This window comes from Schistocerca americana, chromosome 5 (genome assembly GCF_021461395.2).
Source record: "Schistocerca americana isolate TAMUIC-IGC-003095 chromosome 5, iqSchAmer2.1, whole genome shotgun sequence".
NCBI classification, from domain to species: Eukaryota; Metazoa; Arthropoda; class Insecta; order Orthoptera; family Acrididae; genus Schistocerca; species Schistocerca americana.
The window spans coordinates 176,558,615-176,582,858 of NC_060123.1; the positions used below are offsets into that span (position 1 = coordinate 176,558,615).

Genomic DNA, 24,244 nt, shown 5'->3' on the forward strand with positions numbered 1-24,244 from the left:
GAGTGATATATTATTTCGGGTATGTTTACGCGGTAGGAATGGAATATCTCTAAAGCGTATTATCTTTGGCAAGCCGATTGTATGTTTGTCAACACTAAAGAACACCACAGACGGAACACATGTTCCAGGACAGAAGTTGAAGTGGGCCAGTTTCTATATTTGTAAACAAAGAGTAAGTAGCGTAATAGTGTTGACCCAATTGCTGTCTGAAATTTCATTCTTTATGTTTCCTTTCCAAGTTATATGACAGATCTGTTCCTTTCATAATTTCTTTCCGTTACGTTTACATTTTTTATCTTGATTTTCTCTACCTCACATTTTGTTAAGCTTATTTCCATACCTGCTTCTTCAATTACGCTCTGCTATATATTTATCATAATACGAGGTAAAATAGGACACTTTTTTCATCTAATGATTTCAGCAATTTAACTCAATTATACCTATAAACTTACGTGCACAAAATCCTGGTGACTTTGTAACATGTATATTTTGTGAACATTTTCTATATAGTTTCGCATTTGACAGCCTTTTTAAACGAAAATTCGGGTGTTCTCTTTTACATTGCAGAAAGAGTTAGCATAGGGCATTGACATTTTATTTTACAAAAAGCTGTTTTTTTTTATCAAAGAAGGGTAATTCTAGCTATTCGAAATCAAATAATTTGAAAGCAAAAAAAATTTGGTTTTAATACCAAACATTGGTCACAATTTCAAATTTACATTGATAAAAAACTGAAATGGATCATAGTTCAAATTTAAACTTGTAGTGCCCTCATGATACAGTTAGTGATGTCACTAATGATTTCCTCAAGAACTGGACCTGAAGCTTTACCTGATAATTAGAAGTAGAAAATAATTGTGCATAAAACTTCTTCTCATATTCCTTCTTAGTGTCCTTGTTGTATTCAAGTTTAAGACTGCAAATGCACCTACTGGCACACAGCGTGGAGAAAAATTTACACTTTTAGATGGCAATTGGCTTTCTTCATTTTCTTCTGCTGTTTCCTCTACAGGTGTTTCAAGAAAGGACATGTTTCCATTTGAATCAGAGTCATGAACTGAATACATCTCACATTCATGTCGAGTTTCTTATCTTTGTTTTTGTTGACATGTTTCTTTGAAGTCCCAGGAACTGCAGGTGTAGTGCAGTCTCTCAGTAATATAGTTTTTCCTGCAGGAACACCCATTCTTTTCCTTTTACTTCGCAGAGGTTGTGTCTCATTTCTTCTGATTTGCTGAAGAAAATTTTCTAAGCTTTGAACCCATTCTGGTTCATGGAGACTGGTAGCTCTGGATCGAGGCAATTTTATGAGCACTTGTTCTCTGTCTATAGGAACAATACCTATACTTCTGAATCTCGATTTCAAATTCTTTTCACAGTTGTCACCAAGCTCATCAAGACATTCGTTCAGCAGTTCAGGAAACCAGTCTTTTGGAATCTTCCCTCTGATTTTCTCTTTCCAGTTCTCAGTAACAGTTTTTCACTAAATTTTTAAATGCCTTAAAAAGGGAACATCGAGATGTTGGAAGGAAGTAAAACATATTTGATGATGTTCTGACATTCAGATATTACTTTTGCTGATACATGGCTGCTTAGATCATCTTCAATTAAAATTTTTGGAGCGTCAGCCCTGAATTGTTTGAAATAAGGCAAAGCTACCATTTCAAACCAGTGTTCAGAAATTTCTGTTGCGAACCAACCACTTTTGCTTTTGTTATAAACTGTTCCTTTTGGTCCCCCTTCTGTCCAGATGCTGAACAAATTTTGTGCTTTATATGTCACGTAGGGAGGCAGCAGTATCCCACCAGCTGTTCCCAAAAACATGACTGAAACACTTGACTTATTTGAGTCAACAGTTCTTTGAGGATGTTGACAGCCAAGTCTGACAATGACTAATTTTCTTCTTGGGTCATCGGTAATATTGTTTGGGGCTAAGGCAACTAGGTAGATGCAGTGTTTCTTGATTTCCGAAAAGCATTTGACCCAGAACCACGCCTATGCTTATTGTCAAAAGTTCAGTCATATGGGGAATCAAGAGAAATTTGTGATTGGATTGAGGAATTTTTGTTAGGGAGGATGTAGCATGCTATCTTGGATGGAGAGTCATCATCAGAAGTAGGAGTAACTTCAGGTGTGGCTCAGGGGCCCTTTCTGTCCGTATTGTATATTACTGACTTGGCAGACAATGTTAATAGTAAAGACAGGCATTTTGCAGATGATGCAGTTACCCGTAATGAAGTACTATCTGAGAGAAGCCCCATACATATTCAGTCAGATCTTGATAAGATTTCAAAGTGGTGCAGAGATTGGCAACTTGCTCTAAATGTTCAGAAATGTAAAAATTTGCTCTTCACAAAATGTAAAAACATAATATCCTATCACTATAATATCAATGAGTCACTGTTGGGATCGGCCAGCTCATACAAATACCTGGGTGTAACACTTTGTACCGATATGAAATGGAATGGTTGGTTGGTTGGTTTTTGGGGAAGGAGACCAGACAGCGAGGTCATCGGATTAGGGAAGGAAGTCAGCTGTGCCCTTTCAAAGGAACCATCCCGGCATTTGCCTGGAGCGATTTAGGGAAATCACGGAAAACCTAAATAAGGATGGCCGAACGCGGGATTTAACCGTTGTCCTCCCGAATGCGAGAAATGGAATGATCACATGGGTAAAGCAGATGCTAGACTTCAGTTTATTGATAGAATACCGAGGAACTGCAGTCAGTCTACAAAAGAGATTGCTTACAAATCATTCGTGTGACCCATCCTAGAATATTGCTCAAGTGTTAGAGACCCTCACCATATAGGTATAACAGCAGATATTGAACATGTACAGAGAAGGGCAGCCTGAATGTTCATAGGTTTGTTTAATCCATGAGGGAGTGTTATAGAGATACTGAAGAAGCTGAACTGGCAGACTCTTAAAGGCAGGTGTAAACTATCTCGAGAAAGTCTATTAACAAAATTTCACTGAACCAGCTTTAAATTGTTACTGTAGGGATATACTACAACCCCCTATGTATCACTCACACAGGGATCATGAGAAAAAGATTAGAACATAATAACTGGTACAATGGGATGTATCCTCTTCCATGCACCTCACGGTAGTTTGCGGAGTATAGGGCTAGATGTAGATTGGTCTCATCATAGTTTAAAATAAGATGAGGCTTGACACCTTCAAAAGATTATTGCAATTCATCTAAATATTGATTTACTACCTCATGAGTGAGTTGAGCTCTCGATCTTCACACATTCGGAAACAATCTTTGTGAGCGTTTTTGTTTATAACAAGATAAAAATGATAAAAACCAATCTTTGCCTGGTAAATTGTTGTTGAATATCTTTTAGTAATTCCTTTGTGGTCAGGGAATGATTTCACTACTAGACGAATGTCTAAAGATGTCAAAGGGAAACCTGAGTCTCCTGCAGAAATGATATAATACACAAGTATATGTTGATCATCTTTACAAATTGTGTAAGGTCTGCCCACTTTTCCAATCTTTACAGCCTGTATATGATGATCTAAAGTGGATCTGGTGACCCCATATAATTCAGCAGCTCTTCTTACAGGTAGACCATTATTTTTCACTTCATCAATCGCTTTCTGTAATTGTTCATGAGTGAAACACGATAATTACATGACCCAGTCTTCCTCTTTGGATTTCTAGGCATACTGATTCTCGTAAAACAGAAAAAAATGCTATCAATATGTTGAAACATCATTTAAAAATAACAAGTGGATAACATAGGACACTGTCCCATGGCACCCCACAACTGCTCATTCGAAGAATTTTGGCAAATAGCATTACTTCTGTTGGCAGCACTACTTTCAAATGTGCCAGTGTAACATCAATATTTGATGTTATGTTACAAAAGCATTGATACTTAATAATGAAGGTCATTTCAGGACAATCAAATTTTCTTGGTGCATATTTTAATGTTATTTGCACCTGATGTTAAAAATAAGTTGAAACTCACCTTCAGCAAATACAACTTTTTATTCAAAAATAAACCAGCACTTCTCTGACCACATCCTCATAATATAAACAGTATCACTAGATACCAGTGTAACCACAATGTCCACTTAAAACAATCAATGTCAGAATGGCTCATGGTACTCCAATGTTCTATTTTACTTTCCTATTCCTGCGCATTGCCTTTCCAAGACACCACATCATCTGCATATGCTATGATTTTCATATCCTGTGCAGCTGACGCTTGGCAGACGTTGGTTATACATGTTTCTGATTGTGAGTTGCATTCCTTTCGACAATTTCAAGCTATTCACTCCATGCCTCCTCTCTTCCTTTCTAACAGTATCATAAGCCTTTTTTTTTATATCTCTGAATGCAACTACTGTGTCTTTCCCAAATTTCCGTTTCTTCCCTCCTGAGTGTCTTAACTGTAAATATATCATCCATAGTTGGCCTTTCAGGTCGCTGTTCTTGTTGTTGTTCTTCTCTTAATTGTTTTTGTATCATGTTCTTGATTTTCTTTAAAATTATCTTTTTATAAAGCCTCATGCAGTTTCACAGTACTGCTGTTCCTCCATAGTTCTCAGAGTCTGTTGTTACCCTTCTTAAAAATAGGTACAATAATTACCTTTTCTGGTCATGAGGCATCTTTCTTGAAATCCATACTATCCTCATTATTCTTTACAGCCACACAATTCCAAAGGTCCTTCAACTGTGATCATTTTCATTGTGATGTCATCTACACCAGGAGCTTTGCTGTTTTTAATTTCTAATACAGCTTTATCTACTCCCATCATATGCAGATCTCCTCTTCTGTTTCCTCTGTAAAGGTGTTACCATTTTTGTCTTCCTGTTTTTAATTGTGTGTATTTGTTTCATTCTGTTCTTCACATAGATTTTGGAAGTATTCTTTCCGTACTTTCAAAATCCTTCTTCCTTGCACAAGGCTTTCGAACTTTGTCGATGACTTTGGAAGTCTTTTCTTTTTACTTCGTTAGATGTTACCTACTATGCAGTATGTCTTCTTGTCATCCCTAAAATTCTCTTATATATCTTTTTAGACTATTTCCCAAGACATCATCTTCGACAATGCTATCATTTTCCTTGCTGTTCTGCTTTGTGATTTCCATTTGTCTCCAAAATCTCCTGTCCTGTTTTTGAATCATTCTCTTTATGCATTATTCTTCTCCTTTACTGCTTCAGCAGTTCTTTCATTTCATCATGGAGTTTCTTTGTGTCTGACTTTTGATGATGTCCTTCCACATGTTTGTTTTGCTGTCTTGATTAGGGCTTTTATATCTATATCTATATAGATACTCCACAAGCCACCGTACAGTGCATGTGTGAGGGTGCCCTGTAGCACTGCTTGTCATTTCCCCTCCTGTTCCACTTGCAAACAGAGCGAGAGAAATACAACTGCCTGTACACCTTTGCATTAGCCCTAATCTTATCTTCATGGTCCATACATCTAATGTATGTTGGTGGCAGTAGAATCATTCGGCAGTCAACTTCAAGTGTCTCTTCTATAAATCTTCTCAGTAGTGTTTCTCAAAAAGAATGTCACCTTCCCTCCAGGGATTCCCTATCGAGTTGCCAAAGCATCTCCTTGACACTTACATGTTGTGCAAACCTACCAATAACAAATCTAGTAGCCCACGTCTGAATTGCTTTGATGTCTTCCTTCAATCCAACCTGGTACGGATCCCAAACACTTGAGCATTACTCAAGAATAGGTCATCCCAATGTCCTAGATGTGGTCTCCTTTACAGGTGAACTACTCTTTCCTAAAATTCTCCCAATAAACCGAAGTCGACCATTTGCCTTCCCTACCAGTTCTCACATGCTCATTCCACCTCATATTGCTTTGCAATGTTACACCCAGATATTTAAATGACTTGATTGTGTCAAGCAGGACACTAGTAATACCGTATCCGAACATCACAGGTTTGATCTTCATATTCATCCTCTTTAACTTACATTTTTCTACATTTACAGCTATCTGCAATGCATCACACCAACTGGAAATTTCGTCTAAGTCATCTTATATCTTCCTAAGTTTGCTCAATTTTGACACCTTACTGTACACCACGGCACCATCAGCAAACAGCTGCAGATTGCTGCCCACCCTGTCTGCCAAATCTTTTATGTATATAGAGAACAACAGCAGTCCTATTGCACTTCCGTGGGGCACTCATGATGATACCTTTGTCTCCGATGAACACTCACCATTGAGGACAACATACTGGGTTTTATTATTTAAGAAGCCTTCGAGCCACTCGCATATCTGTGAACTTATTCCATATGCTTGTATCTTCATTAACAGCCTGCGACAGGCCACCATGTCAAATGCTTTCCGGAAATCTAGAAGTACAGAATCTATCTGTTGCCCCTCATCCATAGGTCTCAATATGTCGTGAGAAAAGGGCAAGCTGAGTTTCACATGAGCAATGCTTTCTAAAACTATGCTGATTTATGAACATAAGCGTCTCAGTCTCATGAAAGTTTATTATATTCAAACTGAGAATATGTTCAAGGATTCTGCACCAAACAAAAGTTATGGGTATTGGCCTGTAATTTTGTGGGTCCGTTCTTTTACCTTTCTTGTATGCTGGAGTCACTTTCATTTTTTCCCTGTCGCCTGGAACTTTGTGCTGGGCGAGAGATTCACAATAAATGCAAGCCTGGTGCCATAGAGTACGCTTTGTTAAATCAAACTGGGATTCCAACCAGACGTGTGATTTATTCGCTTTCAAGTCTTTCAGTTGTTTCTCTATACCGGCTATACTTATTACTATGTCGCCCAAACATGAGTCTGTCCGATGGTCAAATGATGGTATGTTTGTATGATTCTCCTGTGTGAACAGTTTCTTGAACATGAAATTTAAAATTTCAGCTTTTGTTTTGCTATCTTCAGCTGCCACACCATACCAATCAACAAGGGACTGAATGAAAGCCTTAGTCCTGCTTAGCTATTTTATGTACAACCAGAATTTTCTCGGGTTCTCAGTCAGTTTGTTTTCTAAGCTGTGACAGTCGTAGTTGTTTGCTTCATGCATAGATTTTTTTCACATAAGCACAAATCTCTACTAACCTTCGCTTGTTGTCATTTACGCATTCCATTTTGAACCAAGAGTGCAACAGCATATGCTTCCTCAGCATCCACCAAATTTGGTTGCTAAACCATGGTGGATCTTTTCCATCTCCAGACCACAATTTACAGTCTGCTTAAACTTTGCCCATAATTCCTCTACATCCATCTTTCTGGAACTAAGTGATGCCAATTCACTGTCCAAGTGAGATGTTAATAACTGCTTATATACTCTATGTAGCAGAAACACTCTTCTAGCCTTCTTGTTTGAACATCCTCCATTCTTCCTCTGCATGCTTCCCCCATCTTTGTGAAGCTGTGCCTTAATCATATCTCTTGGGTTTATTTACCTTCCAGCTTCCAGTGCTTCAATTTTGCCTGTCTTTTTACCCTGTATGTACCCTTTCAGAGTTTCTTCAATGACCCTTTCAATAATCTGTTTTTTTCCCATTGAAATTAATGCTTGGTATCACTTTCACTTCTGTCAGACATCTTCTGATTTCTTCAGTTACAATAAAGTTTTTATCCTGGATTTCTGTTGCAAATTCCAACGCTGTATGGTGAACTTGTGGTTACCTTTTTTCTTATACCATCCATTACCAATTATTCATTTATTTTTCAAACATGTGTGTAGTAATACCTCCCCTTCGTCTCTCTTGTGATCATCTCAGTGGCTTCATATGACTGCTTTTATCATTCCATCCTCTAACATCGAAGTCTTGTTAAATGTTACAGCATCCTCCAGTTTATCAAAAATCTTTTTCTTGTAATCTGTTTTGAGGAACATAAACCTGGACTACAGCAAGAATATTTCTTTCCATCATAATCTTAAGTTAAATATTGTGTCACATGTTTTCCACGTTCTTGTTCACCAGTTCTTTGGCTACTATGATTGTGGTACCAATTCTTCTTTTGGCCCTTCCTGACCACCACACCTTCTGCATTTACATCTACATCTGCACTCTGCAAACCACCATGAAGTGCATGGCAAAGGGTATGCTCCATTGTACCTGTTAGTAGGGTTTCTTCCCATTCCATTTATGTACGGAGCACGAGAAGAACTATTGTTTCAATGCCTCTATGCATGCTGTAATTACTCCAATCTCATCTTCACAATCCCTATGTGAGTGATACGTGGGGGGTTGTAGTATATTCCTAGAGTAATCATTTAAAGTCGGTTCTTGAAACTTCGTAGAGTTTGCCAACACCTATCTTCAAGATTCTTGTGACACTTTCCCATGGATCAAACAAACCTATATGGTAACCACTTATGCTGCCCTTCTCTGTATACATTCAATATCCCCCATGAGTCCTATTTGGTATTTGCGCCCCCCCCCCCCTCCCCCCCACACACACACACACACAATTCTAGAAATGGTAGCACAATTGATTTGTTAGCAAGTTCCTTTGTAGACGGATTGCACTTCCCCAATATTCTACCAATAAACCAAAGTCTACCACCTGCTATACACACTACTGAGCCTATGTGATAATTCTATTTCACATCCTTACAAAGTGTTACATTTGGGTATTTGTATGAGATGACATACTTCAACAGTGACTCTGTGGTATTATGGTCATAGGATAAAACTATGTTTTTTGAGCAAGTTGCCAATCTTTGCACCACTTATCCAGATCTGACTGAAGGTTTATGCAGCTTCTTTCAGTCACTACTTCATTACAGGTAACTGCATCATCTGCAGAAAGTCTAAGGGTACTATTAATATTGTCTGCAAGGTCATTAATACACAGCATGAACAGCAACAGTCCCATTACACTTTCCTGGGGCACACCTTAAGTTACTTCTGCATCTGATGATGACTCTCCATCCAGGATAACAAAATACTGAGTCGTCCCTATTGAAAAGTCCTCAATCCAGTCACATATGATCGTACTGTGGACAATATGCATAGGTGTGGTACCAAGTCCAATGCTTTTCAGAAATCAAGAAATACTGCATCTACTTGCCTGCCTGCCTCAATCTAAAGCTTTCAATATGTCCTGTGACAAAAGAGCAAGTTGAGTTTCGGGTGATCAGTATTTTCCAAATCCACGCTAACCAGCATTCTCTTTGAGATGCCTCATTATGTTTGAGCTCAGAATATGTTCTAAGATTCTGCAACAAATCCATGTCGAGGATATTGGATGGTAGTTTTATGGATGACAGCTACTACCCTTCTTGTAGATGGGTGTGACCTGTGCTTCATTCCAAGTACTGCACATGGTTTTCTGCTCAGGGATCAGTGATAGATTATACTTAGAAGAGGAGCTAACTCAGCCCCAAATTCAGTATAAAATCTGATAGGGATGCCATTGGGTCCTGGAGCTTTGTTCAGTTTTAATGATATCAGCTCCTTTTCAACACCACTGACACTGATACTTATTTCACTCATCTTTTCAGTGGTACAAGAATTAAACTGAGGCAATTCCTCTGGGTTTTCCTTTGTAAAGAAACATTTGAAAACATAGTTAAGCATTTCAGCATTTGCTTTGTTACCCTCAGTTTCTGTTCATGTTTCATTCATTAAGGACTGGACACTAACTTTGGCACCACAAACAGCCTTTACATACACTTGAATTTATTTGGGTTGTGTGAAATATCATTTGGCAATATTCTGCTATGATAGTCATTGAAGGCACAAGGCATTGCTCTCTTGACAGCCAAATGTGTTTCATTCAGCATCTCTCTGTCTGTAGTCCTATGCTTTGTTTCACACCTGTTATGCTGTAGTCTCCATTTCTTTAGAAGTTTATTTACAATGACTCTATATCATGGCGGGTCCTTCCTATTATGAACTGTTACTGGGTACATGTCTATTCAGTATGTGGTCAACCATTCTTTTAAACTTGAGCCATAGTTCATCTACATGCTCCTGCCCTGTGCTGAAAGTTCAAAGTTCCTCATTGAGATATGACACTGCTGATTTTGTATCTACTTTACTGAACATACATGTCTTTCTGCTTGTTGTAATTGTCCTTTGTGCTTTGGTGATCATTGTTGCCACAAATGTGTGTGATCACACGAGATGGAGGTTAGTTTTTAATGTCCTGTTAACAACAAGGTCATTAGAGATGGAGCGTAAGCTCAGTTTAGGAAAGGATGAAGAAGGAAAGCTGTCATACCCTTTAAAAGGATTCATCCTAGCACTTTCCTTAAGCAATTTAGGGAAATCGTGGAAAACATAAATTGAGATGGCCGGACAAGGGTTTGAACTGTGGTTCTCCAGAATCAGAGTCCAGTGCCCTAACCATTGAGCCACCTCTCTCGGTACATCATGATCAGTGATGCCAGTTTTGATGTGGACATCCTCAAAGAGGTCAGGTGTATTTTTTGCCATTAGGTCCAGTATATTTCCATAGTGAGTGAGGTTCCGAACTATCTCTTCTGGGTAGTTTCAAAAAGGCATTTATTAATGTTTCACAGGATGTCCTATCATGCCCACCACCAACAAAATTTTGCCAGTTGATTGCTGGATGATTAGTCTCCACCAACAATTACAGTCTGATGGAGACTTATGTACAAGTTAACTGAGGTTTTCTCAAAAGTTTTCAGTTACTTCAGGAGATCACCCCTGATACTGAGTCTTTCCCAAACAGTTTCACATGCAGCTTCAGTTTCTATCTCAGTGGATTTGAGTTTCTTGTCTACTGTGACAAATACACTACTTCCATTTTCCATTTGCTTATCCTTTCAATATACACTTAAATTTCCCCCTAAAATTTCACTGGTATCAATTTCAGTTTTCAACCAGCTTTTTGTACCTAAAGTTATGTGAACTTCACTGATTTGTAGGCGTGCTTTGAACTCTGCCTCTTTGTTGCGAATGCTTTGGCAGTTAACCATTAGGATTTTAATACTGTCACTTGTGGAAGGCATTTCTTTTGATTTTACACTCATAATTCTGGGTTTCCTACAGCTATCATTATTTCGATTGGATTTAGAGTTGCTAATCTAAAAAAAAAACCTGTGTGCACACACAGTCAGCTACTGGAGTAACAGCCTCTGATGTGTAGTGCACACATGACCCATTTAAGGGGATCCTACAGTTCTTAATCATATGGCACAAGTCCAGGAATTCACAGCCTAGTTTATCACAGAACCTTTGAAGTATCTGGTTCAGTGGATCCACTTGATTCACCCCTCATGGGCTTGGCGACCCCAGCGTTCCTGAGCTAGGGCTGGTAAGTGCCGCCAGTCCAGTGTCACCTTAAGCTCTGGGCATGCTTCAGCAACCACTGTGTGGTACGGCGATGGAACATTGTGTGTGTCTGGGAACGGGGATCTTGGCTTGACCGCCTGGATTGTTTGCAGACAACCTTTGGGGAACCTACTACATCTCAGTTGTAAAAGACTTATTCAGGCATGCGGGACTCTGTCTGAGTGGACCCTTATTCCTGTAGCTGCTCATGGGACAGATATGGAATCCTCAAAATCATCTTCTTCCCCTCCCAGTGTGAAGGGTGTACCACATGGGAGTATTCACACACATTCATCCAAGAGAACGAGAGGGGCTAGTCCCTCTGACAGTAAGAATAATTTGGACATAGGTAATAAGGCTCACGGAGTTATCAATAATAATCTTTCTTGTGATGAAGAGGAGGAAGGGGCATTTGAAAAAGTGTCTCCCATCTATATCCACAAGGGTTTGGAAGGGCTAGCTGGCACTTTAGAATCTATAAAATGACTGCGTAGTGGCTCCTTATTGGTCAAAACTAAGAGATCAAAGCAGGTGGGACTTCTCAAGAACTCTCACAAACAGGGTGAATATGACGTCATTGTTGAGATGTACAACTCTCTCAACACAAGATATGGACATAGCAGAGCTGAAACAAGAATGGGCATCACAGGGGATAGTCGATGTAGAGCATCGAACCTGAAGTAATAGTGGAGAAACTGAAAAGACTTCCACTTTCATTGTCATGTTCAATTCTCCAATGCTTCCTGAACATATTATGGCAGGGTTCCTTCGACTTATAATTCGGCCATACATATCAAACCCAATGTGGTGTCGGCCGTACATATCAAACCCAATGTGGTGCTATAAATGCCATACAACCATGAGTTGTGGAGGCTAAGTGACCTGTGGGAAGTGCAGAAAAGCAGCCCATAACACTGGGACTAACTACCTGTCTCTGGCAATCTGCATCCACTGCTCTGGGAGGCATTCAGTCTGGAGGCGAGACTTCCCTGTTTCTGCTGAGGAATGCAAAATACAGGAAATAAAAGTAACCAAGTGGATCCCCTATGCTGAACCCAAAAAAGAATATAAGGTGACAAAACCTTCTGTCTTTGCCACTCCATATTCTTCCATGTAGCAGAACCTGTTCCCCAGGTGGATGCCTCAACTCAGATGACATCCAGCTTGCATGTGTCCACCACAAGCACCTGCATGTGTACATGCCAAGGTAAAAAGAGTAAGTACAAAGCGATCCAGGCAGCTGCAACCAGACAGACCAACAACAGTTCTGCAGTGAGCATCCAGAAGGCACATGAAAAGCAAAGTGCCTCTCAACACCCTCTTTCCCCCACATCCTCAAAGAGACAGGATCCCAAAGTTTATGGGTCAAAAGCTGTCCCAGGCACCATCAGATGTCATTATGGTGCATTTGACTGATGAGGAAGACATCATGGAGTTCAATGCCTCGGATCCAGGCAGCCTCTCCATTCCCCTTGCTCTACAAGTGCTTCATCTCCCTGGTGCAAAGACAGGGATACATTAAAACAACACTGATGAAATGGCTCCCACACTACAGTGGAACTCAAATGGGTTCAAGACTTTAGTGGAGGAACTGAAACTTCTATCACAGCCATGCCTCTTGTGCTTGTGTTTACAAAAACATATTTTAAAGATAATGATGTCCCTGTGCTACAGGGCTATACACTATACTGCAAGGATGATCTATCTGGAGAAAGAGCCAGGAGAGGGGTTGCAGTGTTTGTAAATAATGCGCACCACTCATCTACTTTCCCCCTGGCTACTGGCCCACAAGCAGTTGCAGTCGAAATTCCTGCCTATCAGTGGATTACAGTTTTTTCACTGTAATTACCTCCGCTAGATGCAGTAGACTCGCTCGACCTTCCTCCTCCTGGAAGACTTCAATGCACATCATATCTTGTGGGGCTCAACCTCTATTTGTCCTCAGGATCAGGTTTTGGAGAGCCTCATGTCATATCATGAGCTGTGAATCCTTAACACAGGTGCTCACACTGATTTCTGTACTGCTACTGCGTCAATCTCAGCCATCGGCCTGTCTTTCTGCTCTCCCACCCTTGCAGACTGTTCAATGGGAGGTCATCGACAACCTTCAATCCATTGACTACTTCCCACTCCGCATTCACCTACTGGATGGAGCACTACCTGCAGAGAAGCCACCAAAATGGATGGTCTGCAGGGCTATCTGAACACTGTTCAGGCAGCTGGCTGTGTTTGAACAGCATGACACTGTCCAAGTATGGGTGGACCACATCACACAAGTGATCCATCATGCCAATGACCTTTCCATACCAAAATCCTCAGGTCATCTTAGGAGGTGATCTGTTCCTTGGCGGACAGATGAATGCTGTTCAGCAATCTGGGAAAGGCCTGCAGCTCTTAGGGATTTTAAATGCTGACTGGCAACAGGCAGCCTCAGTGCCTTTCGAATCACAAAAGCCAAGGCTCGACACATCATTAGGGAGAGTGTACCTGGACTCCATCGAGCACTCCACATCTTCTACAAAAATATGGGAAGCCATTAGGGGGATTTCCGGTAAACCCAGTTGTTTACCAGCAGCAGTGAAACGGTTGTCTCCAAACAATGCCCGAAGACATTGCTCAGTTGCTGGCCAAGCATTTTGCAAAAACTACTGCCAGTGCCTACCAGGATTCGGCATTTTGTTGCTACTGTGTGACTGCAGAGAGGGAAAAGTTGAACTTCAGATCCAACAATTCTGAGAATTACAACCACCCTTTGTCCATGTGGGAGCTGGAAGCAGCTCTGTCTGAGACTCATGATACTGCACCCAGTCTCGACCATATCTGGTACTGCTTGCTTTGACATTTTCCTGTGGCTTCAAAAAAAGTATTCCTCGAACGCTTTAATCTCATACTGCAGACTGGTAACTTCCCCAAGTCAGGGAGAGAGGAACTTTTGATACCTTGCCTCAAACCAGGAAAGGGCTAAACATGTTCCAGTCGTTATTGGAGTAACACGTTAACAGGCTGTTTAGGAAAGATACTGAAGTGAATGGTTAACTGTCATTGGTCCTGTTGTTAGAGACCAGGCAACTCCTTCCTTAGCCATTCTCAATGTGGATTCCGGATATTTCAGTCCACTGTCAACAACTTGACTCTGATAGAGGCATCTATTCAACAGGCTTTCCTATGCAACCATCACTGCACTGGCATATTGTTTGATATCAGTAAGGCGTATGATACTACTTGGAGACACTGTATTCTCGAACAACTGTATCAGAGTGGCTTTCATGGCCACCTCCCTATCTTCATGTGGTCATTTCTGTCTCAGCAGTTTTATAGGACCTGAGTTTGTGTTTCGCTCTCAGGTTGTTTCGAGCAGGAAAATGGTGTCCCTCAGGGCAGTGTTTTAAGTGTTACGCTCTTTGACATAGCCATTAATAATATCAAATCTGCAGTAAGGAGTCCCGTTCAGTGCCCCTTATTTTTGGACAATCTTGCTGTTTTCTGTTCCTCCTCCAGTTTTGCAACAGTGAGCCGTCAGTTGCAACTTACAGTGCAGAGGTTGGAGGAATGGTCTGCAAAGATGGACTTTCAGTTTTCTGCAGATATGTGTGTGTGTTCATTTTAATTGCTTTTGTCATATTTTTAATTTGCCTATGTGTTGCATATGAGGGACACCATCCTACATTTTAGAGACTCACTGAGGTTTCTGGGCATCATTTTTTACTCACAGTGGTTGCGGTTGCCACACCTGAGAGACCTGAAAACCAGAACCATGTATGCTCTGAAAATCGTCAAGTGCCTTAGCCGCAGGCCTTGGGGAGTGGATGGGGCATGTCTGCTCCAGTTTTATAGGGCTTCCATGCGCTCACAGCTGGGCGATGGGTGCACAGTGTTTGGATCAGCAAGACCTTCGTATTTGAAGATTGACGCTGTCCACCATGACGGGATTCAGATGGCCATGGGTGCTTGTAGAACCAGTCCCATACCCAGTCTCTGTGGTGAGGCTGGGAAACTGCCAGTCACCATCCAGCAGCAGCTCCTCATGGTGCATCAGGCATGTAAGTTCCTTGCAGCACTGACTTCACCCACATACTATACTGTTGCTTGCCTTTCCTCCAGCCATCCATGAGCCACAGTGCCATTCGGTATCCGGTGCAGTGTGTGCTGGGGTCACCTGGTGTGGACCAAGTACAACCCAAAATCCAGGGTTTTAACTGTCTGCCACCCATGTTACTGCATAGGCGCAGCATCATTTTAGACTTAGTGCAGTACAGGAGAGATTGCACTCCTGCATCTGTTTTTAATTCTGATATTTTCAGACATTTCATATGAGCACCACAACTATGTAGCTGTCTTTATGGATGGGTCTAAGCATGGGGACTCCGTTGGTTGCTCTGCCATTTTCCCAGATCATGTCCTGAAGGTCTGACTGCCTCAAGAATTTACAGTCTTCAGCGCAGAATTATATGCAATCTTGTGGGCACTGGAGCAGATCAGACATTCTTCGAGTGCTACCTAAATTTCTTGTCTGTTCAGATACTCTGAGAGCTCTTTCCTCTCTCCAGCATTTGTACCCAGCAGAGAAAGTCATCCAGAATATCCAGGACGTCCTCCTCCAACTATGACAACTTGGAAAGGAGGTGACTTTCTGCTGGGTATTTGGGCAAATGGGAATTGCGGGGAGTGAAAGGGCAGATCGAGCAGCCAAGGAGGCATATCATGATCCTCAGGTATTTTAGTGTGCCATCCCCCTGCATGCTACCACCTCGCTGTTGAGGTACAAAGTCATACGTCGATGGGAAGGCGAGTGGCTGGAAGTGACCTACAACAAGCCTGTAAATCCCCCAACTCGGCCATGGTGTACTACCAGCCACGTCGATGGGACGAGGTCCTTACTCATTTTCGCATAGGCCACAGCCCCAAGACACATGGGTTCTTACTCCGGCAAGAGAGCACTCCAATGTGTGGCGCTTGTGGCAAGCAGATCACTGTGCGCCACATGTTATTGGCTTGCATCTGCCCTCTTATTTTAAGCAACATTCCAGCGAATGTGGTTAAGTTTTTAAACTTTTGTGTGTTGTCCAACATTTTTAACAAGATTTTAGGAAGATGTTTTTAATGTATCAACAGGGTGACTGGCTCATCCAAATTTTTTTGTAAGAGGTCAGCCAGTCACATTTCCCTGTTTTTTGTTTTTCTTTTGGCTCTTCTGTGCTTTGTTTTTTCTGTGTTTTAATTTCATGTATAGCTAATTTCCCTCTTAATTGGTTTTAGTGCGTGTGAGATAGAGTGACTGTGTGGTCATTTTGAGTGCATGTGTGTACAACAATTTTAGTTGATCTTCACATTCGTTTGTTTTGCTAAGTGTAAGAGTGCTGATGATCTTGCCAGCACCCGTAAAAAAAAAAAATCCACTCAGAATCAAAGGGCCAAAATCAGTTCTGGAGACAATGCTGCAAATTGTGAGCTTTGTTGAACTGCATGCACAATGCTGGTCCTCTCAACCTTCTCTGCCAGTCGCAGAAATGACAAAAGTATGACCTCGGAACTCAGACAACGGACATCATTTATTCCAATGTGTGCCACAGTCTGCAGTTGAGTGCACCATGCTCCCTCAATAGCTTCCAGAACAGACACTTCAACATCTTGAATGAGGCCCCCAGGCATACAGACTGAGTGCATGTGGTGTCCTTTCTTGTCCCTTGCTGCCATTTTCCAAAGGGGTACCATCATTCGCCATACATTTGAACTGCCAATGGTTAAGAGACTCCTAACCTTTTGTGTTAGCCTCCTCTTAACACTGAATAAAACAGGTTTCCCCAAAACAGGTGAAGTGTGAGTCCCACTGGCTCAGATTCAGTGAAAGACAACACCTCAGATTTGTAAGCTAGGGGGATCGGTACAACACCCTGAGTCCTCTCTGGTCCCTGTCCACCCTGTACAGGATGCATAGATCTACCATTGAAATGCCACTCGCAGTGAACTGGATGAGTAGTGACAGATCCTGCACTTTCTGCAAAGGAGCGGATAATACTTGAGGTGCCTTTGGTACCACTGCCACAGGTACACAGCTCTCGGGTTCTTCCAACATGATGGCTTGCTGCAGCTGCCAGTCATTTGACAGTTATTAGTTAGGGCAACTTCCAGTTGCTTATGAATGTGTTACATTCTTTTTCCAGCATTTTATTACCATTCTCTTTCTTTCTTACTTCACTTAGTCCCATTAAAGATATGTACCTCTTGTCATTATCCACGTGATTTCCTGGATTCTTGCATCCTTCTCTTAAGATACAACATTAATAGCCCCTTTTCTTGCATTTTTCATCAAACAAATATCTCTCTCATCAATGTCATACCCGACAGATCTGTTCGTAAGCTTTGTCATCTTTAGTATTGGTTTTGATCAGAGGCTTGTTTGGTTGTTGAAAGCAAAGGGATTATCCACTACTGGCTTGCTGGGCCCTATTGGAAGCCAATGTTCCTCTAGGACCTGCACAGCTACTGTAGCAGTCTCGGGACACACTTGGACCACACTGTACTTCGTCCCTACAGGTAGTCCCCTGCTTTGTGCCGTTGTCTGTCTCCCTCAACATGGACAAGGGATTGGGCATGGGGAGACCGACTCAATCCTGTCATAGTCAAAAGGTACTGCAATTTGTGATGTGCACAAACTTGTTTTTTAATGTCTAGAGCGAGTTACTAATCTTTGCATAACTTTGAAATCTTATAAAGATCTGAGTAAATATTTTTGCAGTATTCTTACAGTACTCCATTATAAACATCAGCAGTTTAAGTCATCCCTAATATTGCCTGCCCACACATTTATACATGGCATGAACATGAAGAGTCTCAACACATTTCCATGAAGCATGTGTGAACTTTAATTAAATGAAACAACTAGTTCACTGCTACCAGTCACCGTTTTATTTATTTCCATGACGCGTTTCGAAGGTTTAAACCTCCATCATCGGGTGGATTTACATTAGTTAGTATTACATATATATATATATGTGTGTGTGTGTGTGTGTGTGTGTGTTGTGTTACGATTTTGGAGGAACTTGTGGCACTGCCTAGTGGAGAAACAAGACACTATTTCAGAATATGGTTTAGGATTACTTTTGACAAAAAAATTAAACTGATATCTAATGGTAAACATTAAATAAGAAAACTAGGGTACCTCCAGTGGTCACAGGTTCCTTTTGCTGTCGTAACACATCACATGTATACTGCCACATTTGTAAACAAATATGGCATCTGGAATCAGCTGGGTGCAAGGTTCGTATAGCAGAAGAGAAGACGTAATCACAAAGTGCAAAGAATATACATCGTAACAACATTATTACAGAATAATTGTTTAAAGCATTTGGAGGTGTTTGTTTTGAGGTGTCGAATATATGTGTGTGTACTTCAGGTGGTATATAAATCCAATTTTTACAAGTTAAAACAGCTAAACATTCGTACTCGTTTATACAATCAGGTGAAATGTTAAAATGGCTTAAACTTCATACTTGTTAATAACAATTAGGTGAAATGTTACAGACTTGAATTACAATGATCATATTGGCTACAGCAGTAAAATCATACATAGATGACACTCTTTCATTGGGATTAATAAACAGATGTGAGGGGCTGGAGGCAGAAGGAGAGGAAGAGAGAGAGAAAGTGTGTGTGTGTGTGTGTGTGTGTGTGTGTGTGTGAGAGAGAGAGAGAGAGAGAGAGAGAGAGAGAGAGAGAGAGAGAGAGAGAGAGGGGAGGGGGGGGAGAGAGAGAGAGAGAGAGAGAGAGAGTGAGTGATTATATGAGAGCAAACATTTACATGGCAAGGAGTCTTAAGATTACATGTTGCATATATTATCTGCCTAAAGGTTGGGGTAATACATTGGTTTGCTATAAAATATGCAGATAGATATACATTTGTGCCAGTAGTTGATGTACATATAGTTTTAAGCTGACAAGGGGTACAAGCTGTTGGTGTGGTGAATTACCTGTGAATGAGGTCAATCTCTTGTACTCTTGGCGGCTGTCAAAATTTATGGTAAATATTAAGATGTGTGCACGCGCACGCACGTGTGTGTGTGTGTGTGTGTGTGTGTGTGTGTGTGTGTGTGTGCATTTTTAAGAGTGTAAGCAGTTGCTGAAAACAGAGATGATACTATTGTAAATATTGTCATTTTTGTCATTTAAGATGGATTCTGGTTGTTTCATTTGGTGTTTGTATATTTGGAGTGTTTCAGGGATGTCTAGTTTTCTGCCTTTTGGTTGGATGTGTAGGATGCTAATACTTGTGTTGTTAACATGGTGTTTTGTTTCATACAGGTGGGTAGCTATTGCCAATGTGTGGTATTTTTTGTTTTTTAGTGCTGCCATGTGTTCCTCGAACACATTTTGTACACACCTGTGTGATGAAGTGGGTTTTGTGTGCCGATGTTGTGGGGTAACTTTGTCCACTCTCTCTCTCACTCTCTCTCTCTCTCTCTCACACACACACACACACACACACACACACACACACACACACACACTTTCTCTCTCTCTTCCTCTCCTTCTGCCTCCAGCCCCTCGCATCTGTTTATTAATCCCAATGAAAGAGTGTCATCTATGTATGATTTTACTGCTGTAGCCAATACGATCATTGTAATTCAAGTCTGTAACATTTCAGCTGATTGTTATTAACAAGTATGAAGTTTAAGCCATTTTAACATTTCACCTGATTGTATAAACGAGTACGAATGTTTAGCTGTTTTAACTTGTCAAAATTGGATTTATATACCACCTGAAGTACACACACATATATTCGACACCTCAAAACAAACACCTCCAAATGCTTTAAACAATTATTCTGTAATAATGTTGTTATGATGTATATTCTTTGCACTTTGCAATTATGTCTTCCCTTCTGCTATACGAACCTTGCACCCAGCTGATTCCAGATGCCATATTTGTTTACAAATCTGGCAGTATACATGTGATGTGTTACGACAGCAAAAGGAACCTGTGACCACTGGAGGTACCCCAGTTTTTTTACTTAATGTTTACGATTAAATATCAGTTTAATTTTTTTGTCAAAAGTAATCCTAAACCATATTCTGAAATAGTGTCTTCACACACACACATATGTAATACTAACTAATGTAAATCCACCCGATGATGGAGGTTTAAACCTTCAAAACGCGTCGTGGAGATAAATAAAACGGTGACTGGTAACAGTGAACTAGTTGCTTCAGTTAATGTCAGTAACAGTCACGGTAAAGCCTAACCTAAAAATGTTCACATTTAAAATGTGTGAACTTACTTGGACATCTATCAGTGACTATCCATCCACCGTAATACTTTTAACTCCCCTACAAAGAAATTCTCAGTCAAATCCTCAGTGCTTTTTGAAAGTTAAGAAATACTTTACGAACCTGAATATCATGGCTTTCAGTATGCCGTGAGGAAAGTGCAAATTGGTTTTTACATGATCAGTGTTTTTTGGTAATAATCATGGTTGGATTTTTTGTTATATCTGGGAGTGAGTTAGGGTATCTATAGAAGGATACAATTTTAAGTTTTTGATGACTGATCCCTTCCAACTTGTCCTAACAATATGGCATGCAACGTCAGTTTCCATGTCCGTGAAGCTGAGTTTCTTGTCTGTTGCGAAAAATGCAACTCCCGTTTCTATTAGCCTATTCTATCAACACACACACGGATTTGCCCTAAAACCATCATTGCACTATGAATTTCAAATTTTTGCCTGATTTCTGTTCCTAGTTTTTTGTGAGCTTCGCTGTGTTGTTGGAGTATTTCTAACTCTGGCACTTTTTGTGAATTACTAATACTTTGGCATCTTTTGCAACTATCACTATCTCTGTTTGATGGAGTCATCTAATCTGACTACCTCTCATGTGCATCTGCACATACAGTGGGCTACCTGAGTAGCAGCTTCCAGTGTGTAGTACACATCTGACACATTTAGAGGGATCCTACATTTTCAAAGCTGTGGCATAAGTCTTTGAAGTCTCAACCTAGTTTGTCATGGAACCTTCAAAGGCTGTGATTGAAGTGTGCCACTTGACTCTAAACCAGAGGGCACAATTAGTTACAGGGACAATGCTACTTTGTTGGAATACTGTAGGCTAGGCTTTTCATCTCAACCTTCTGTGCCACTTGCTGCAGTGATTTAGGTATGACCTCCAAGGCCAGATAAAAGGCATTGTTGGTTGCAACATCTGCAACAATCTTCACTTGGTTGCATCCTGTTCTCAGTACCTGCCAGAACAACTTCAACATGATGAATGACACACACTTAGCACACAAGGCGCTCCTTCCTATTCCTTGCTGCCGTTTTCCTCAAGAGTACAATTATTCACTGTATGTTCTAACTGATAATGATTAACAGATTGCATCTGCTTCCCTGACATAGCCATTGCAACCTTCCCAACAGATTGAGTGTGTGTAACTGGCTCAGTTTCATTGAGAGACAGCAACTTGAACTTGTTGGTTACAGGTATGGTGTACACTCTTGAGTCTTTGCTGGTTCCTGCCTCCCATATACGAGGTCCCTAGACCTACAGCTCACATCATTCAATCAAATGAACAAATGGTGGTAGATCTAGTTCTTGTTCTTCTTGTAAGAGGAGACAGTGTTGACAGTAGAAGATAGTACTTAAGGTATCTTTGGTTCATGTCTCTCAGTAAACCTCTCTACACACCCAGAATTCTGCTGCTCTTTCTTTACCAATCTCACATAAGACCTTATTGATGACATGAGTTGTTTTTGTAAAAGGATTCAGCAGTGCTACTGCAAGAACTCAAACTGAGCGAGAATCAGCCAAAGTGCCTGTTTCTGGTTTCAGCCATCTGTTGCACAGGTTGGAATTCAGTGACTCGGTGAAAAAAAAAAGATAGATGCTAAACTGCTGATGGCATTCTGAATTATCCAGACAACCAACTGTGCAAGGTGGTTAATCAGGGCAAACATTTATATCCATCTATTCTACATTAAATAATTTTAATTAAGCATTATTTTGTCTACAACACATTGAACTTTCTAATAAACAAAACAGTTCTATTTTTATTGCATGCATCACAAATAAGTTAGTGACAAATTTCTCAGTGTATCCTTGGACTCAAAAGATTACCACTGACCTATCGATCATCTTATTTATTTTCATGGCCCTTATCTTTTGCCTTCACAAGATCGATGTGTTAATTATTGTATTTGGAAATGTTAAAGGTAGTAGTTTTTGAATTGATCTTTGATATGCATTTGGACCCTGTTCCCTTATCCCTCATCCATGCAGCATTATTTACACCAACTTGTTGCACCAGTTAATTTAGGCACCACTTTGGCGGTAAATTGAGAAAGTGACATCTCTGCATATTCTTTGAAGTGACACATACCTGAAAGAAGAAGTGGTTATTTCATATACTGTGATGGTTTTTCCCAAGATGATCATGGTCGTCTGTCTTGATGCTTGTTAGCTAAATAACAGCAAGTCCTACTTAATAATCAGTTACTTTTAATTATATACTGTGTAGTCCCAATAAGAGTTAGTTGTTCTGCCATGGATTACATATAGAGCTCTAACTCGATTTGAAGTTCTATTGTATTGCTGAAAATTTGGCTGATGACCAACTTATGTCTTGAGTTGCTGTCAGTCTCCCACTTCTTTATTTTTAATTCAGTAACATCCATACTATTTGTGTAACTATGTACGCAGTACTAAACTTAAATTTGTATATTTTCCTCTCCTAGGTTAATTTTTCGTGATGTCCTCGTGGAAGAAGACTTCAAAGGCAAACCAGAAAACACACCGAGAAAGATCACAACCAGAAACCAGAGCACACCTGGGAATCCTAGAGAAAAAGAAAGATTATAAAGAGAGAGCAAAAAATTATGGGAAAAAGAAAAAGACACTCAAAATATTGAAAAAACGTGCTCTAGATAGAAATCCAGATGAGTTTTATTTTCATATGATCAATTCTCGTGTTATGGATGGTGAGCATCACGAAGTTGATAAACCAGATGAACATACACCCGAGCAGATCAAATTGATGCAAACGCAGGATTTAAGGTACGTTACCACAAAACGAACAATGGAGTCAAAGAAGATAGATAAACTTCAGTCACAACTTCACTTGATCGATGTAGCAGATCAAACGGAAAATACACACATATTCTTTGTCGATACAGAAGAAGAGGCCAAAAAATTTGATGTTGCCGCTAGGTTAGACACACACCCATCCTTGCTCGGTCGGCGAACAAACCGACCTAGACTGTCAGTTTTGAAGAATACATTGTTGCCAGAAGTAGATGAAAATATTTTGGAGAAAGCTGTTCTCCAGCGGACTCAGGCATACAAAGAATTGAGCAAGAGAATTCAGCGTGAGAAGGAACTCGCAGTTGTACAACAGAAGCTCGAAATTGAACGTCATCTTCAAAACAAAAAGGAGGAACGTCCAAAGAAAATCAAACCTGGGTCTCAAGATTCTGCACCTGTCTACGAATGGAAATTTGAACGAAAACGATAACTTTTATTTTGTAAATTAAAAAATGCATTTATTATGTACTTGTGTATGATTGTGTAATAAATAAAGTATTTTTTACAAATGAGTAGCCATCTGTTACTTTCTGGTCACTGTTTATTGCAATGAAAGACATGCAGTTGCTTTGAGAACTGTAGCAAGTGTTGTGTATCTGGCATGTGTTGTGACCCTACAGTGGGTGCTAGTGTGTTTTCTGTACCTCCAGAACTTCAGAAGATGGCTGCATAAAACTAAAAGACATACAGAAAACTGACATGCATATCAGTGGATACAGCATCTCTCCAAGTTTAAATTTAATACATGCCATGGCACAGTTGCAGTAGCAGCTAGATGTGTGCCGGAACTTGTAACCAAATAATCCTCTCCATATTGTCACCTAGAATTAGTTAGCACTTACAAATCAGCAATACAATGAATAGAGTTTCCAAATGGGCTGCTGTTGTGCTTTTCTGGGCATTTCGTGTCAGC

The 24,244-nt window shown here is 40.4% G+C and overlaps 1 protein-coding gene across 1 annotated transcript; it reads left to right on the plus strand.

Annotated features, from left to right (window-relative positions):
• Positions 1 to 63: 63 nt before the first annotated feature.
• LOC124615877 (probable U3 small nucleolar RNA-associated protein 11) lies at positions 64 to 23,843 on the plus strand. Its single transcript, XM_047144043.1, has 2 exons — positions 64 to 172; positions 22,986 to 23,843. The coding sequence occupies exon 2, from the start codon at positions 23,000 to 23,002 to the stop codon at positions 23,759 to 23,761; it is 762 nt and encodes a 253-aa protein (XP_046999999.1). The 5' UTR covers positions 64 to 172; positions 22,986 to 22,999; the 3' UTR covers positions 23,762 to 23,843.
• Positions 23,844 to 24,244: the final 401 nt, after the last annotated feature.